Source organism: Myxocyprinus asiaticus, chromosome 10 (assembly GCF_019703515.2).
Source record: "Myxocyprinus asiaticus isolate MX2 ecotype Aquarium Trade chromosome 10, UBuf_Myxa_2, whole genome shotgun sequence".
Classification (NCBI taxonomy): Eukaryota; Metazoa; Chordata; class Actinopteri; order Cypriniformes; family Catostomidae; genus Myxocyprinus; species Myxocyprinus asiaticus.
This window is the reverse complement of record NC_059353.1, coordinates 41,282,174-41,299,174: the sequence shown is the minus strand read 5'-3', so window position 1 is coordinate 41,299,174 and position 17,001 is coordinate 41,282,174. Positions and strand designations below refer to the sequence as shown.

Below are 17,001 nucleotides of genomic sequence, written 5' to 3'. Positions count from 1 at the left end.
TTTTAATCCTTTAAAATCAACACTTATCAAAGATAATCGTTAATTGTTAACATCGATGAAACATTAATTACAATTAACACTAGCTTATTGATCATTCAAATTCAATCAAAGATAATTATCAATTATCAAAAATCAATAGAATATTAATAAGGATTAACATTGACGGGGCACCACCCTGGAATCAGGGACTAATAACCGAATATTAAAACAGTCTCAATATTAGATTGTTTTCTTAGGAAAATCGACATCCGAAGAATATCGATTTTCGGGGGAAAAAAAAACAATGAATGAAGGTTTGAATCCGAGCACTGACATCCCGTCAGCATGACACAGGCGTATGCAAAACAAACCAAAACACTTCTCTTTGTAATATAAACAAAAGTTTATTTATGCAGTAATATCAATTAATCATTAATACAATGCAGTCAATAAACTTCTGACTTACAACTACAAACTAAACAGTGATATGATTAGATATGGAAATAAAAATAATTCTATAACACAAGGTGTGTGTGTGACAGTGTGTGTGTGTGTGTGTGTGTGTCAGTGTGGTTAGTGAGAGAGAGAGAGAGAGAGAGAGAGAGAGAGATTATTCAGTGACAGCCCGAAAGCTGATTTCGCGATAGCTGGAGATAAAGCAGCCGTGTTCATCACTCAGAGACGCGGTTTTACGAGCGGGGCTCGTAAAAGTCCCTTGTTATTTGACTCTTTAATGGATGAACTCAGTTGCTGTCTCACCCGCGATGGCGAAAATGCACAACAGTCCAATTTGGTTGGACCACAATACAGCAAAACAAATTCGTGATAATTAATACCCTGAGTATTAATAATGAGCGGACATGGCGGTCCGTAAACTGTACAAGCAAAAACCTTGAAACACAAGAATAACACGCTATAATATTCTATCTCTGCCCAGACGTAACCTCTTACTTGAATCGCATGAGGACACAGGTAGAATGTGTTTTCCTCCGTCCTTTAACTTTGACCCGGTTCCTTGAGGCTCGTGTGATGACGAGAGCCGTTTCCTCGCGCTGTCGGCGGGCGGTACGGCTGTTGATTGTCGGCGGGCGGTACGGCTGTTGATTGTCGGCGGCCGGTACGGCTGTTGATTCTCAGCGGGCTGGCGGAGAACTCAGAAATGTCGACTTGATTGAAGATGGAAGAGAAATCTTTAATCTCTTCACTTCTGTAGGCCAACGGATGAAGATGCGAATTGCTCGGCGGTCTCCTTCGGATCCGTTAGAGTGTTCGGTTGAACACAGAGTAATCTCAACTCGTCCAGCGAGATGGAGATTGTATGGCTACAGTTTCAAGTCGGACATTACTTCCTTATGCCACGAGGCTGCACCGGAGAGCAGCAAAAAGCTACATCCGTATTCGGTGAACTAAGTCGCTGGAAGCCACTTTGGAAGCATTTCAGAATTATTTGAAGTCCTGATGATGTCATGTTTGAGGGACGTTCTGTTGTGTGCCTCATCCAATAGGAGTTGAGTGCTCGATCCTTTAGTGGGCAAGGCTTCATGAATCTGTAGTCTGTTTTGGACTCCCTTTGTTTGATTTTGGCGCGATTTTTGTCAGTACAATTTACGACTTAGAAGGAGGGGGCTTGAGGAATGTTTTTGACTGTTAGGCCTGCCTTTGTCTTCTATCTGAATACATGAGGCCCAACACTGCCACCCCCATGCTTCACGGTTGGGATGGTATTCTTCAGCTTGCAAGCCTCACCGTTTTTCCTCCAAACATAACAATGGTCATTATGGCCAAACAGTTAAATTTTTGTTTCATTAGACCAGAGGACATTTCTCCAAAAAGTAAGATCTTTGTCCCCATGTCCACTTGCAAACTGTAGTCTGTCTTTTTTATGGTGGTTTTGGAGCAGTGGCTTCTTCCTTGCTAGCAGCCTTTCAGGTTATATATTTATAGGACTCTTTTTACTGTGGATATAGATACTTGTCTACCTGTTTCCTCCAGCATCTTCACAAGGTCCTTTTCTGTTGTTCTGGGATTGATTTGCACTTTTCGCACCAAACTATGTTCATCTCTAGGAGACAAAATGTGCCTCCTTCCTGAGTGGTATGATGGCTGCGTGGTACCATGGTGTTTATACTTGCGTACTATTGTTTGTACAGATGAACATGGTACCTTCAGGTGTTTGGAAATTGCTCCCAAGGATGAGTCAGACTTGTGGAGGTCCACACATTTTTTTTCTGAGGTCTTGACTGATTTCTTTAGATTTTCCCATGTCGTCAAGCAAAGAGGCACTGAGATTGAAGGTAGGCCTTAAAATACATCCACAGGTACACCTCCAATTCAGTACACCTCCTATCAGAAGAAAATTGGCTAATTGCCTAAAGGCTTGACATCATTTTCTGGAATTTTCCAAGCTGCTTAAAGGCACAGTTAACTTAGTGTAAATAAACATCAGACCCACTGGAATTGTGATATAGTCAATTAAAAGTGAAACAATCTGTCTGTAAACAATTGTTGGAAAAATTACTTGTGTCATGCACAAAGTAGATGTCTTAAATGACTTGCCAAAACTATAGTTTGCTAAAATTAAATCTGTGGAGTGGTTAAAAAATGAGTTTTGATGACTTCAACATAAGTGTATGTAAACTTCTGACTTCAACTGTAAGTACTATTATTTATTTTTAGAATAAATAGCTACCTCTAGCTACATTGACCTAACCACAAAAATAGGGACCCATTATGGTCTTATATGCGTATGGCTTTGCATTGTACATAGATATTAGGAAATAAACTGGCCATGTTTTGTAAACTGGCACTTTTATATTAATTTAACAAAGAATTTGGTGATTTGGCAACAGTTTTCTTAAGTCAAATGAAGATGAATGAGAAACATACTGGGTGCGGAGCAATCAGAAACGCAGACAACCAAAGTATACTTTGGCCTTTAGGGTAATATTTTCCTTAACATATGTGTTTCTTTCACAGAAGAAAAAAAGTAATGCGGGTTTAGACATGAGGGTAAATAAATTATGAAAGGATTGTCATTTTTGGGTGAACTATCACTTTAAGTTGCATTTCTAAGGGCACATTCCAATCGAAAGTAATCATCCCTATGCTCCACTCACTCGGAAGGACAGAGCTCTTGATGTGGGCACTCTAAAGGGAGCATGGCATTACTGAACAAATGTACCCGTCGCTAACAGTCTCGTGGAAACGTCATTTGTGAAAAAAATTTTCTTACGTTTGGAACGACCCTTCGAGTAGCGTCCTCTTCCTGGAGTGCCTTTCAAGGGAGCAGAATTGCAGTTTGGAACCTATATTGGTTTTACTGATTAATCTGCACCGATTGTAATTAATATGAATATTTCAGATGGCAAAGGCTTTGAAGACGGTATCAATGTGAGAGTACTTTATTGAAGTATCGCAAGGGAAAGCACAATGTCAAATCTGTTACAAAGTAATCAGCATGGGGGCATGTTCATTTTGTTAAAAAGCACTATTTTACATTGAGTGAAAAGTTTTCATTCATATTATAGATTTTAAAAACTAGCTGTCGATTAATAAAGTTATCGTATCGGTAAAACCCACTATCGTTCGACCTCTGATTTGGAAAACGTCCTAAATCGTCTAAATGATTATATGTATTTATGTATATATGTATTAAAATCTAAGTAAACGCTCAGACAAATGAAAAGGGTTCCATGCCCTGTACTGAACCTGCTACAGGGAGTGGTTGTCTTCAAATGTCAAACAAGCCTATAAACCATCTTCATGTATGTGTGCACAAGAGAGGAAAAAGGAGTACTGGTGAAAAACACAGTGGTTGGAAAAATAAGCAGTGAGGCCGACTGCTATGGCTGGAACTGAACAGATCCTCCCCAGGCTCTCACTGTAGTCACCATCATTCAGAAAGCATAGTTGTGTTCATTAAAAAGCATTTAGAATGTTTCTAAAATATTTTTATTTGCAAAACATAAAAATGGAAAAACTGTGCAAAGCTTAAAATAATATGCAAAACGTTGGCATAAATGAAAACAAAACTAAAGCAGAACTACTTGTCATAATCCTTTTAATAGCACAGAGGAATTTCTTTAGATATGTCAATAAATACTAATGATATCAAATGTTGCTTTAAAGTAGGGATGGATTGATATTGGGTAGGCTGATGCCATTTTGAGATTATCAACATGGGCCAATAACCAATAACTGATTAGCCGATTAACAAAAATGGTCATACCACTTAATGGCCAGTTACAAAATTACAGAAAAATAGTGTACATCTTATTTGTTAATAATCATTAAATAGCTAAATATGCATCAACATTATAAATATACACTCACTGAGCACTTTATTAGGAACACTATGGCCCTAATAAAGTGCCCATCATGGTCTTTTGCTGTTGTAGCCCATCCTCCTCAAGGTTTGATGTGTTGTGCATTCTGAGATGCCATTCTGCTCACATCAATTGTACAGAGTGGTTATCTGAGTTACCGTAGCCTTTCTGTCAGCTCAAACCAGTCTGGCCATTCTCTGTTGACCTCTCTCATCAACAAAACGTCAACAAGACGTTTCTGTCCGCCGAACTGTTGCTCACTGGATGTTTTTGATACCATTCTAAGTAAACTCTAGAAAATTGTTGTGCGTGAAAATCCCAGGAGATCTGCAGTTCTAGAAATACTCAAACTAGCCTGTCTGACACCAACAATCATGCCACGGTCAAAATCACTGCGATCACATTTTTTTCCCTATTCTGATGGTTGAACATTAACTGAAGCTCCTGATCCATATCTGCATGATTTTATGCACTACACTGCTGCCACACGATTGGCTGATTAGATAATCGCATGAATATGTAGATGAACAGGTGTTCCTAATAAATTGCTCAGTAAGTGTACATCACCATGATATCAGTCACTAGCCACACACTCTCTAGAGATTGGCATATGCCATTAAAAAACAAAAACAAACATATTGGTCAACCACTAGTATAAAGAAACTAAAATGTTATCTAATAAAATTTATTTATTAGTAGTAATAGTATAGTTATTATAGTTATTTGTAGTAGTTTTTATATACATCATCAATTGGTAATTGACCGTTTTTCAATGACAGATGCTGACTAGAGAGCAATGTGTGTTAAAAAAGGAGCGATGGCTAGATATGATTAGTAATGTGGAGGTCATGTTCCCAAGATCTGAAAAACTTTCAAAACATAAAATTGAGAAATTGAGAATTTACGATCACAGACAGCAGATAAGCAACTTTATAATAGGGCTGCAACTAACTATTATTTTGATAATCGACTAATCTAACGATTATTAAGACGATTATTCGACTATTTGGCCGATTATTGCAACGATTAATCATTAGCTCTTAACTGACTATTCAGCTTGTGCCCCGAGTTAAAAGGTTGTATTACACATGCTTGCTAACAATAAAGAGGACAAAATCATCTTTTAAAAATACCTGTAAATGACATTCACTGAATTAAAGGGAAAAAAATACTTCTTATTCAGTTTAATTCAGTAAAAAATTCACTGCAAAAAATCATATTGTTATCAAGTGTTTTTGTCTTATTTTCCATTTAAAATTGTAAAAAGATACATTTACCTGAGAAGCAACGTATAAAATATTTAGAATTCCTTTAAGAGACAAATATAAGTGTATTTTGTATATAAGTGTGATTATACTTCTGCAATTGCAGTAAAGACAAAATATACTTATATTCAAGTTCTATTCTCTAAAAGCAAGTCTAAATATTTATATGCTGTTTCTCAAGTGAATGCATCTTTTTTTTAAGGATTTTAGATATTTAAAAATATTTGTATTTTTAATATTATATTTAATATTATCATTCTCAGTTAACAATTTTTTCTTCTGCAGTATAGCTGCTAAAGAAAATGTACATTGTCTTAAAGGAGTTTTAGATATTTATATTGGAAAACAAGCCAAAACAAAAACAAATCAAAAACATATTTTGTTGCAGTGTATAATGGGGCGAAGACTACCCTCTCTCACCTTTCTGTTCACTTCAATCCACCTTTAACTAACAAAAAAACCTCTCTCTTTTTAATGAAGCTGTGTATTGTCAATTTTCTTCACGATAAGAAATGCACATTATATTAAAATATATGAATTAAATATAACTGCATTAAAGATCTAACACCGGGGTGTTTCCTTTAAAGACACTCAACACGCAAGTTTTGCTTAAGCGGAGCGGCAGCTCCGGCTATGCTTATTCCACAACGAGAGTGCTTCTGTATTTACTTATTTTGTCGTTTTTTATTATTCCCTCATATTTTGCAATCTATATCACCTGAAGCTGTTTGGAAAGTTTAGAGTGTGTATGGACTGTGAGCTGTGTTTTCTTCCTCTCCTCAGTCAGGCGTGAAATGCAGTGCTGCTCTCGCGCGCCATCATTAGTTTCATATGATCTCATGTTATGTTAAATGACATCAAACGACAACTCGACAACTAAATTTGTCAACAATTTTTTATTGTCGACGTTGTCGATAACGTCAACTAATCGTTTCAGCCCTACTTTATAGTGACATAAAAAATTATTAATTCAAAACTCAAAGACGAGCAAAGACATTGAACGAGCAAAGACTTTTCTATTCCCAAGAAGTTGCTGAGAAGTCAAAACATTTCCCAAGAAATCACCTTTAACCAGTAAACAAACAGTGGCTTGTCTGACTACTAATATATAAAGATCGTATCACCTTCCGTACAGGCCTACAATGCTAGTCGAAAGTTTGGACACATCTATTCATTCTTTATTATTCCCATTTTCCACATTTTAGTATGATAGTAAAGTCAAAACAAAAAGTATGCATTATGCAGTGACTAGATTACAGCTCTGCACACTATGGTCATCTCTCAACCAACCTAAAGATGTATCCAATTTGGATGCTTCTTAGGGTGTTTTCACACCTGGCTCGTTTGGGGCATTTATTTTTAAACCTGGTGCGCTTTCTCCTTCAGGTGGTTTTCACACTGGGCCTGTTTGCCGCAGTCCGAAACAGAGTGCGATTGTTCCCGGCTTCCCCCGCAGTGTTGGTCTGGTTTCAGACTCTTTCAGATTCTATCAAACCCTGATGCTTTTCCATCATCAATCTGCGTTACTGTAACGGTAGCCAACTGGTACGTGATAGCTGTGCAGTGTGTAAACCAGGGCTCCAGACTGCGACTAAATTGGTCATAAATGCGACCAAAAATAATTGATTGGGACAATAATTTAAAATCTAGTCGCACTCAGGTTGTGCGCGTTCATATGCAATTTTGTCAGATATCATTTTGTGAGTTATTGAATACATCTTTAGAGCGCGCACCACCAGTGTGTCTCGAGTCACTTTACCCAGTGCGAGAGAGTCGTGACCAAATGACTCTTTTGAACCGGGTCTTTTTCATGAATCACCCGAAAGAACGGAGGCGCTGCGCTGCGTCCAAATATCCATACTTCACTACTATATAGTATGCCAAAAACAGTATGCCAATGAAGTAGTATGTCCGAATCCACAGTATTCATGAAGCAGTAAGCGAGAAGTACCCAGATGACACTATTTCCGGTGAGATTCTGAAGTGCGGATCGAATGGACACTTAACAATCCCATAATCCCTCAGGAGCTGAGGCGACGTCACTTTCAAAACGCTGGATTTAAAAGAACGGCAGTGAATCGCGAGTCAGACAGCTCTTCTCAACAGCAAGTGCTCCATATACCAAGATAATTGTTCCTTGTGCTTAAATGGTGCTTGTTTAACAAAACCAGAGCAGATAGTTTTCGCGGTTGTTGTTTTTACGTCATAATGTGGGTCACGAGACAACGCCCACGTCCCCGATGAAGTATGTCCAGAATCGGACGCAGGGAGGGTTTGAACTCAAGAGCTCAGGTTAGCAGTTTGAATCAGATTCGTTTTCTTAGCGAATCAGCCATCAGTGTGTTCACAATTGGGAGCACAGACATTTTAAAATAAGAGTCCCATGTGTATTTCGGGCTTCTTTATAATTAAAAGTCCCGTATTCCACTTTTTTTTTCTTCTGGTAATTATTGATTGGGATTGGAGTAGCACAACACACTGCATCTGGGATTTCATTCAATTTGCACTCTTGTAGTCTCTGTGTCTGGGCCACCCAGTAACAGTAAAGTATAGTGCGGCACTTACAATGGAAGTGAATGGGGCCAATTTTTGAAGAGTTTAATCAGAAATGTGAAGCTTACAATTTTATAAAAGCACTTACATTCATTCTTCAGTTAAAACTATTTTAAATTTTAGCTGTAACGTTTAAATCGTTGTTTTAGGGTTACAAGTTATGTCGTCATGGCAACGAAGTTGTAAAACTGGCTATAACTTTACACAGAAAAGGTTGGCAAGCAATATTATCACACTAAAATCATGTTAAAAGGCATATTATTTATATTTTGTGGCAATACTTTTGTTTACAGATTGGCCCCATTCACTTCCATTGTAAGAGCCTTACTGTAACCCAGATTTTTGCTTTTTTAAAGAAAATGAGGGACGAGCTGGAATAAATATTTGTGGTAATCAACATTGTGCCACAAATGCTATCGACTGAGCTTAACTTGTGTTGAACCTGGAAAATTCCTTTAAAACAACACTGAAAGAGTTCCCAAATATGATGGACACTTGTTGACTGCTTTCCCTGCAATATCCAGCCCAACTCATTCATTAAAAAAAAAAAAAATAAATATGAAAATGTTAGTATAGTAAAGAAATCCATATGTAAGCACAATTTATATTAGTCTACAAAGCTGATTTCAAGCATTCAAGGTTAAGCCTTTAAATTAAAATTTTTTAAGATCACAAAAAGTAAGTTAAATTCAGTCTAATGTGTCCAAACTTTAAAGGTAGAGTAAATAACGGTGTAGTGCATCAGTTTTACTTTCACGTGGACTACAAAACTATACCAGCTTAACACAATTTACATACACTGCCTGGCCAAAAAAAAGTCGCCGTTTGGATTTAAATAAGCAGATACTTAAGAGCCTATGATTGGATTATTATTGCAGTGATTAATATGTTTCAGCTGGCAACAATTCTTTTAACTGTAACTAATGCAGTGTGTAGCTTCTCATTTCTCAAACAACCATGTCAGAAGACTTATCCCGTGGTCGTGGAAAAGATCACTGGAATTGGGTTAAGAACTGTCCAATGCATAAAACCTAGAAGGAAAGTGGTGAACCGTCAGCTTCGTGGAAGAAATGTGGTTGGAAAAAAATCTTGAATAATCGTGATCGGAGATCACTAAAACTTTTAGTGAAGTCACATCGTAAAAAATCGACAGTAGAACTCACGGCTATGTTTAACAGTGAAAGTAAGAGCATTTCCACATGCACAATGTAACGAGAACTTGCAGGATTGGGGCTAAACAGCTGTGTGGCCACAAAAAAAGCCATTTGTTAGTGAGGCTAATCGGAAAAAACAAGCTCAATTTGCTAGAGAGCATAAAGATTGGACTGTGGAGCAATGGAAAAAGGTAATGTTGTCTGATGAGTCCAGACTGACCCTATTTCAAAGCGATGGGCGAGTCAGGGGAAGTGCATGAAGCGATGCACCCATCATGCATAGTCCCCACTGTACAAGCCTCTGGAGGCAGTGTTATGATCTGGGGTTGCTTCAATTGGTCAGGTCTAGGCTGAGCAACGTTATGCAGCAATAAAATGAAGTCAGCTGACTACCTGAATGTACTGAATGACCAGGTCATCCCATCAATGGATTTTTTTTCTTCCCTGATGGCATGGGTATATTGCAGGACGACAATGCCAAGATTCATCGTGCTCAAATTGTGAAAGAGTGGTTCAGGGAGCATGAGGAATCATTTTCACATGAACTGGCCACCACAGAGTCCTGACCTTAACCCTATTGAAAGTCTTTGGGATGTGCTGGAGAAGACTGTATGGAGTGGTCGACTCTCCTGTCATCAATACAAGATCTCTGTCAAAAATGTACGCAACTCTGGACGAAAATAAATTTTGTGACGTTGCATAAGTTTGTCGAAACAATGCCACAACGAATGCCCCCTGTAATCAAAGCTAAAGGTGGTCCAATGAAATATTACAGTATGCAACTTTTTTTTTTTTTTTTTTTTTTTGGCCAGAGTCTTTACTTCAACAAGCATTCTGCATTGCCAGCATTTAAAAAAGACATATCAGGAGATAAGCTAATAAAAGATAGACAAGTTTGATAAGGGAGATTCCATTAACATACAATGACTGCAGTGTGCAATCTTGTCCCATGATAACCTGTTACCTATTGAGGGACTCTGTTAAATTCAAAATCGTTCATTATATGTAACTGCACACATATACACAAGCTGACTCTGTAAGGTTTCCTTATGCACTTCAAAAAGCCACACAAGAAATTATAAGCTTTCCTCAAACGTCAGTGCAGAGTGTCATCATGGACACGCCCCCTTCACTTCAGAGACTTCATCAACATAAAAAATAAAAGTTTCTCTAATAAAAAAAATAAAATAAAAAAAAAACTCTAATTTATTGCATGCATATATGTGAAGCTTAAGCCAAACTATATGTGACGATGGGTCAGCAATGTATCATATATCAAAAGAGATGAATGGACATGATCTTCATGCATGGTGCGACTGTCATTAATTTTTTGGAGTGAAAGCTGTCCGGAAATCCGTGTTTGAACACTATGTTTTCAATAAAAGCAAATAAATGTGGCTTTTTAAACGAGTGCAACTTTGTATCCAGAGGTCGCCGCCCAAAACAGTTCTCAAAGGAGTTTGACATGTGCCGCTCCAAAACTTTCTCCCAACTCACCTCTTTCCCGTAAAGGGGCACTCGCTTCTTCATCCCTGCTCACTTGCGTGATGATCGAAGAGGACGGGTGGTCCATGAGATCCGTAAAGCCAGTAAAAGTGTAATTTAAAAAGGTTTTCCGTATTAAAATATTTCCGCTGGCTACTATTGAATAGAAAAAAAGAAAAAAGAAAAAAAAAAAAACCTCCCTGCAAATGCCCCCAAAAATCCAAAAGAATTTTACCGTTCAAGAACAGACATAATAACGAGGATTAATGTGGCGCGTATGCTTGTATAGGTTAAAGGAAAAAAGCAAATGAAATAAAAATAATAATAAAAAGTTAAGTTTCTAGATGATAACTTTTCACAACATGGAGTTCGACTCGGCTCTCAATTTCAAGATACAAACATGGAACTCGCCGGTTTCAAGGCACCCCTCGCCTTAAAGCAGCAACGCCATTCTCTGACAGAAAACAACACAAGCGCACAAGGTCCCACGTTTATACATTTGGAAAACTGTTCCAGTGTTTCGAAGAATCGGTAGAAAACTGGTACATTTAACAGTAATTCAAACATATGTTTTAGTACATGTTCACATGCAGCATTAAATAAGAAAAATTCAAAGGGATGGTGGTCTTGCGAACCAAGACGTTGTACTAGTGGGCTAATACAAAACATATTGTGGTCCGTAAAACGTTAAACAAAACCGTTTTATTATTATTGTACATCCTGGAATAATAAGGCATTTATTTATTCATTCATTCATCTACAATCTAGAAATGCCATGTGTGAAGGTTGTTAGTCTACATTCAAACATAAAACAGGTAGCAAACTCATTCACAACCTAGATTAAAACACAGTTTAAACAGGTAAAAGCTATTTATTTTTATTTATTTATTTTTGGCTATTTTGTTCTATTTTTTATTATTATTATTATTATTATTATTATTATTATTATTATTTTAGTACAACAACAAATAAAAAATTAACAGTTATCCTTCAAACGTAAACCATCAAATGTATCTTCTAAAAGTATTCAATTTGACCATTTTCGTCTTTCACCCACACTAGCTAATAAATCAGCATTTGTACAAACTGCCCACACATTAGATGTCATATTTAAATAATATACGTTGCCCCTTTAATATCTTCCAAATCCAATACGCAAACGAAGTTTAAAAGATCTCTTAGCCTCGCTGTAAGTGAATGCTCAATTTTGTCTTAAAACACGTTTTTCTAATGTCCGATATATAATATATACGATTAGTTGCAAATCGGGAATGGTTTTCAAATGAATGCGCGCATATTGGTCTGCTTTTCACGTTTTGACAAGTCGGAAAACTTTCTTGCGAACTTTTTTTTGGCACGAGCTGAGATAGGTGGGGGGACTTGAGACCGTCTTCAGAATGGAGGATAGGGAGTATGAAGGTAAAATAGTGCCTAAATGATTTGCATGTGCAGAGTAAGATTTGTGAATGCGTAAATCAAATTGCAAGCGTAAAAATAAGTTGCATGTGCACAGAACATTTTGTAAAGCTGTAAATAAAGTTGCAAGTGTAAGAAAAAAATATTAGCAATACTTTAATACTTTACATAAGTGTAATTCATGTGTTGTGAATCTGTAATGTGTTGAATATGAACACAAAGTAAATTTGGTGTACATTGTTCTGACTTCCTTACACTTTTGGCACTGTTTTTGCACCTAAACATGACCAAAAAAATTGCTAACCTGCAATCAGCGATATGCAAGCAAAGAAAGGGTGTCATGAACAGAAAAACAGATTCACAGCGTAGAATCAGTCTGTATGTGTAAAATAAACTACTGCAAACGTGTAAATGACTTGTGTTTGTGGCATAAATATTTTCCAGAAATAATCCGATGTACACTGTCCCATCTTCTCTTTGTTGCGCTCACACTTTTGGCACAAATTTCTTACTGAAAAGAGTTTTGCAAGCACGAGGGGGAAGGCGGGTCAACCTGCTTCTAGTAACCAATCAAGTGAGGTTTACACTGATTGTTTTAACAACGTGACCGACCATTTCTTCTTCATAAGGCTCAGCGTCGTTCCTCTGGGTATCTCTCCTCTATTAAATATTAAATTGAATTATTAATAAATACATGTTCTTTTATTGTGAGTGTTAAGTTGAACTGACACCATTTATAGATATAAATGTCAATCTGGTGTTCAAATGTTTTTTCTTGTTGCTGTTTATTATTTTAATTATATTTTAATTACTTTCAATTATCATTGGCATGGTGGATGGATGGATGGATGGAACTTGCTGGTATCATTGAACTCATTCTAAAAAACAAAATTATATAAGTAAACTATCTATCTGTTCACAGAGTTTTGTTTTATAAGTCTTTATTCATTTGTTTTCTAGCATGAGTTCTGTGATACCAGCTAATTCCATCTATTCACCAAAAGCCTGGCCAATGATAATTAATAGTAAATATAATTAAATCGTGTATGTATTACTATTTCAGTTTAATATTTAAGAGAGGAGAGATAACCAGAGGAACAATGCTGTGAATCCGGTTTGCTGATCATGACACCCTTTCTTTGCTTGCATATCGCTGATTGTAGGTTTGCAATGTTTTTGGTCATGTTTAGGCACAAAAACAGTGCCAAAAGTATAAGTGCGAAAAAAAGGAAGTCAGAAGACTACACACCAAATTTACATTGTGTTAATATGCAATTACAGATTCATAACACATGAATTACACTTATGCAAAGCATTAAAGTATTGCTAATATTTTTTCTTGTGCTTGCAACTTGATTTACACCTTTACAAAACATTCTGTGCGCATGCAATTTATTTTTACGCTTGCAATTTGATTTATGCTTTCACAAATCTTACTCTGTGCATGCTAATTTTTCTATCACACTTGTAACTCCATTTACACTTTTACAAATGTTCTCTACACATGCAAATCAATTAGGCACTATTTTACCTTCATAAGAGAGCGTCCTCAAAGTTCGCACACCCTGTCATGTTGATTACAAGTTTACATCATTGGTATTCATGACACACTACACTCAACAGTCTACAGTCATTAAACAAAAAGCATGTGAAAGCCCATCCAAATTATGAGTTTGAAGAACATTTGCCAACTCTTTGATTTAAGTTCTTTCCAAAATATCATTCAGTTGCTTTTTAATGTCGTGAAATGTTTTTAGCACCTTTGTATGAGCACCAGATGTGCAGGCACAATATATAACATTATAAACAGGATCTAATACACAAATATAAACAGCATACGATATAAATGTACACCAGATGTTCAGGCTGAATATATAATATAAAATTATAAACAGCACATATAAACAGCGTTTAATATATAAACATCATATATACACTTACTTGAAACAATATGTACTGTGAAAAGCAAATAAAACTGATTTGACTTTTGCATAACAGTGCGTTTCTCTTGGCCTTCGCATTACCAGGGCCTTCACTGCTAAATGAGAACTGAAATGTGAGGCACTTCCTGCTGATTAAAGGGCTAGTTCGCCCAAAAATGAAAATTCTATCATCATGTACTCATGTTGATTCCCAACCCATACGACTTAATTTCTTCCGTGGAACACAAAAGAATAAGTATTGTAGAATATTCACAATGCTCTCTTCCATATGAAATTATGATGGGGACCAGAGATGTCAAGCTCCAAAAACGACATAAAAAAAGCATCCAAAATTAGTCTATATTAATCATGCACTACAAGTCTTCTGAAGCTATATGTTTTCTGTGAGAAGTCATTATTCACTGAAAATCTTTCGTGACAGCTGTCATAATTCACTTTCTTTGACTACCAGAGCCACAACGGTGAGATCCTCAAAAATATAGTAGTACTTGAGTCCATACTTCAGTTCATTTACATCCTCCAACCAAATGATGAAGGGGTCTGGAATGGCACTAATACTGTGTTCTGGCTTGGTTATAATCGCCTCCAGCAGAACCATAGATTTGAGTTCCTGCAGGAATATTGGAGGGCCTTTTTTCACAGCTCTTTCCTTGACCTAGACAGACAATTGCACATATTCATTCATTCAACACTTCTAAGATAAGCTGTTTTATGCAACATACAGCATTAAATAGAGCTCAGTTTATACTAATGTGACTCACCAGTGCCTTCAGTTTGAAGCCTGAATGCAGAGAGCTCTTGGATTGGTCTTCTTAAATCAAAGTGTACCCTAGAGGTGTTGGTGCAGCTTTAACTTTGGACATCTGCTGGAGGACACTTTTGACTATCTTGAAAAATACAACTTCTTCAAACTGTGTTTTGTCTGTTAAAACCTTTATCACATGTCCTGGGGAAAGATTTGATCAATGCTTTATTTAGATTAGCTTCTGAATTTTGGTATTGTGTGTAATGCTGTGGATTTTGGACATTGTGTACTGTATGATGGTAATGATGTGATTTTTGACAAAACATTGCCTTGGACTTGCTAACACTCTCAGTTAATTAACGTCGAATTTATACAACTAAAAATTGGGTTGGTTCTGAATTAAAATTCTCAAATTTGAAATGGTTTGTAATGAAACCTAGCCACTCTCAAATTACAATGTAAAAATCTTAGAATTTAACATTTCTGATCTTTAAAATGTCACTCTGCTTCCCTGGTAGAGATGTGCATCTCTGTCCTTTCTCATTGCCACGATAACCAAATATAAACCTTTTGGGAAAATTGTTCTTTAAAGGCTTGGTGGTAAAGGTAATGGACAGGCTTTAGGTAAAGGTTTTTTAGACAGTGATTCTTTGTTTAAAAAAAAAAAAACTGTACATACTGTAAATGCCAAATGAATTGAAAATATTTTTAAAGGAATATTCCAGGTTCAATACAAGTTAAGCTCAATCGACAGCAACTGTGGCATAATGTTCATTTCCACAAAAATTATTCAACTTGTCCCCCCTTTTCATAAAAAAAAAAAAGAAAAAAAAAGCAAAAATGGAGGTTACAGTGAGGCACTTTTTTTGGAGGGGTTTATAGGCAGAAATGGGAAGATTCTAATGTTGTTTTTAATGGGGTTTTTTTAAGCATTTTCCCTTAATAATAATCCTAGACAACAGAAAAGTTCCCCTAATTGATGAAACGAGATGAAATTTGTCTGAATTATATCTAAATAAATTAAATTCACAAAGTATGAAGCAAACTGTAGAACAACTGTAGAAAACAGAACAAATAGCATAACATACAGTAATATTTTTAAAGATGTGATGAAAATGTTCAATACAATATCGTTCATAATTTTATAATTTTACCATCAATTTATTTAATTCTAAATACTAACTGAACAAAATCAACTATTACCCACCCTATAGAAGTTCCCCGCGCTGTCCTCTCATTTAGGATCCACAGATGGTCAATAGGCCTTTAGTGTCAGTTAATGGCTTATTTATGAAGCCCACCCAACTTTGTCTGGTTGAATTTGTCTGTTATTATTGGAAATGTCTCATAATTAGAATATTTGGTAATTTCTACTAGGTAATACAAATTTTGATGCATGCTAAAGCACTTAAAATATAATATATATTCTATATTTACACTCAATGAGCACTTTATTAGGAACACCTGTACACCTACATATTCATGCGATTATCTAATCAGTCAATCGTGTGGCAGCAGTGCAGTCCATAAAATCATTCAGATAAGGGTCAGGAGCTTCAGTTAATGTTCACATCAACCATCAGAATGGGGAAAATGTGATCTCAGTGATTTAGGCGGTGGCATGATTGTTGGTGCCAGATGGGCTGGTTTGAGTATTTCTGTAACTGCTGATCTCGTGGGATTTATGCACAGTCTCTAGTGTTTACTCAGAATGGTGCCAAAAACAAAAAAACATCCAGTGATCAGCAGTTACGTGAACAGAAACACCTTCTTGTTGAGAGAGGTCAATAGAGAATGGCCAGATTGGTTGGAGCTGACAGAAAGGCTACGGTAACTCAGATAATCACTCTTTACAATTGTAGTGAGCAGAATAGCATCTCAAAATGCACAACATGTCAAACCTTGAGGCAGATGGGCTACAACAGAAAAAGACGACGTCAGGCACTTTATTAGGACCATAGTGTTCCTATTAAAATGCTCAGTGAGTGTGTGTGTGTGTGTGTATGTATGTATATATATATATATATATATATATATATATATATATATATATATATATATATATATATATATGTGTGTGTGTGTGTGTGTATAACATATTACAGTTCTTTGAAATTAATGTAGAGTCTATTCAGT

General features: G+C 36.4%; 1 protein-coding gene across 1 annotated transcript in view; it reads right to left on the bottom strand.

Moving 5' to 3' along the window:
• LOC127447323 (carboxy-terminal domain RNA polymerase II polypeptide A small phosphatase 1-like) overlaps positions 1-11,155 on the bottom strand; it is a 55,667-nt gene extending 44,512 nt beyond the window's left edge. The window contains exon 1 of the mRNA XM_051709113.1: positions 10,774-11,155. Within this exon, the coding sequence (XP_051565073.1) occupies positions 10,774-10,849 (76 nt within the window). The 5' untranslated portion in view covers positions 10,850-11,155. The remainder of the gene's footprint in view (positions 1-10,773) is intronic.
• Positions 11,156-17,001: the final 5,846 nt, after the last annotated feature.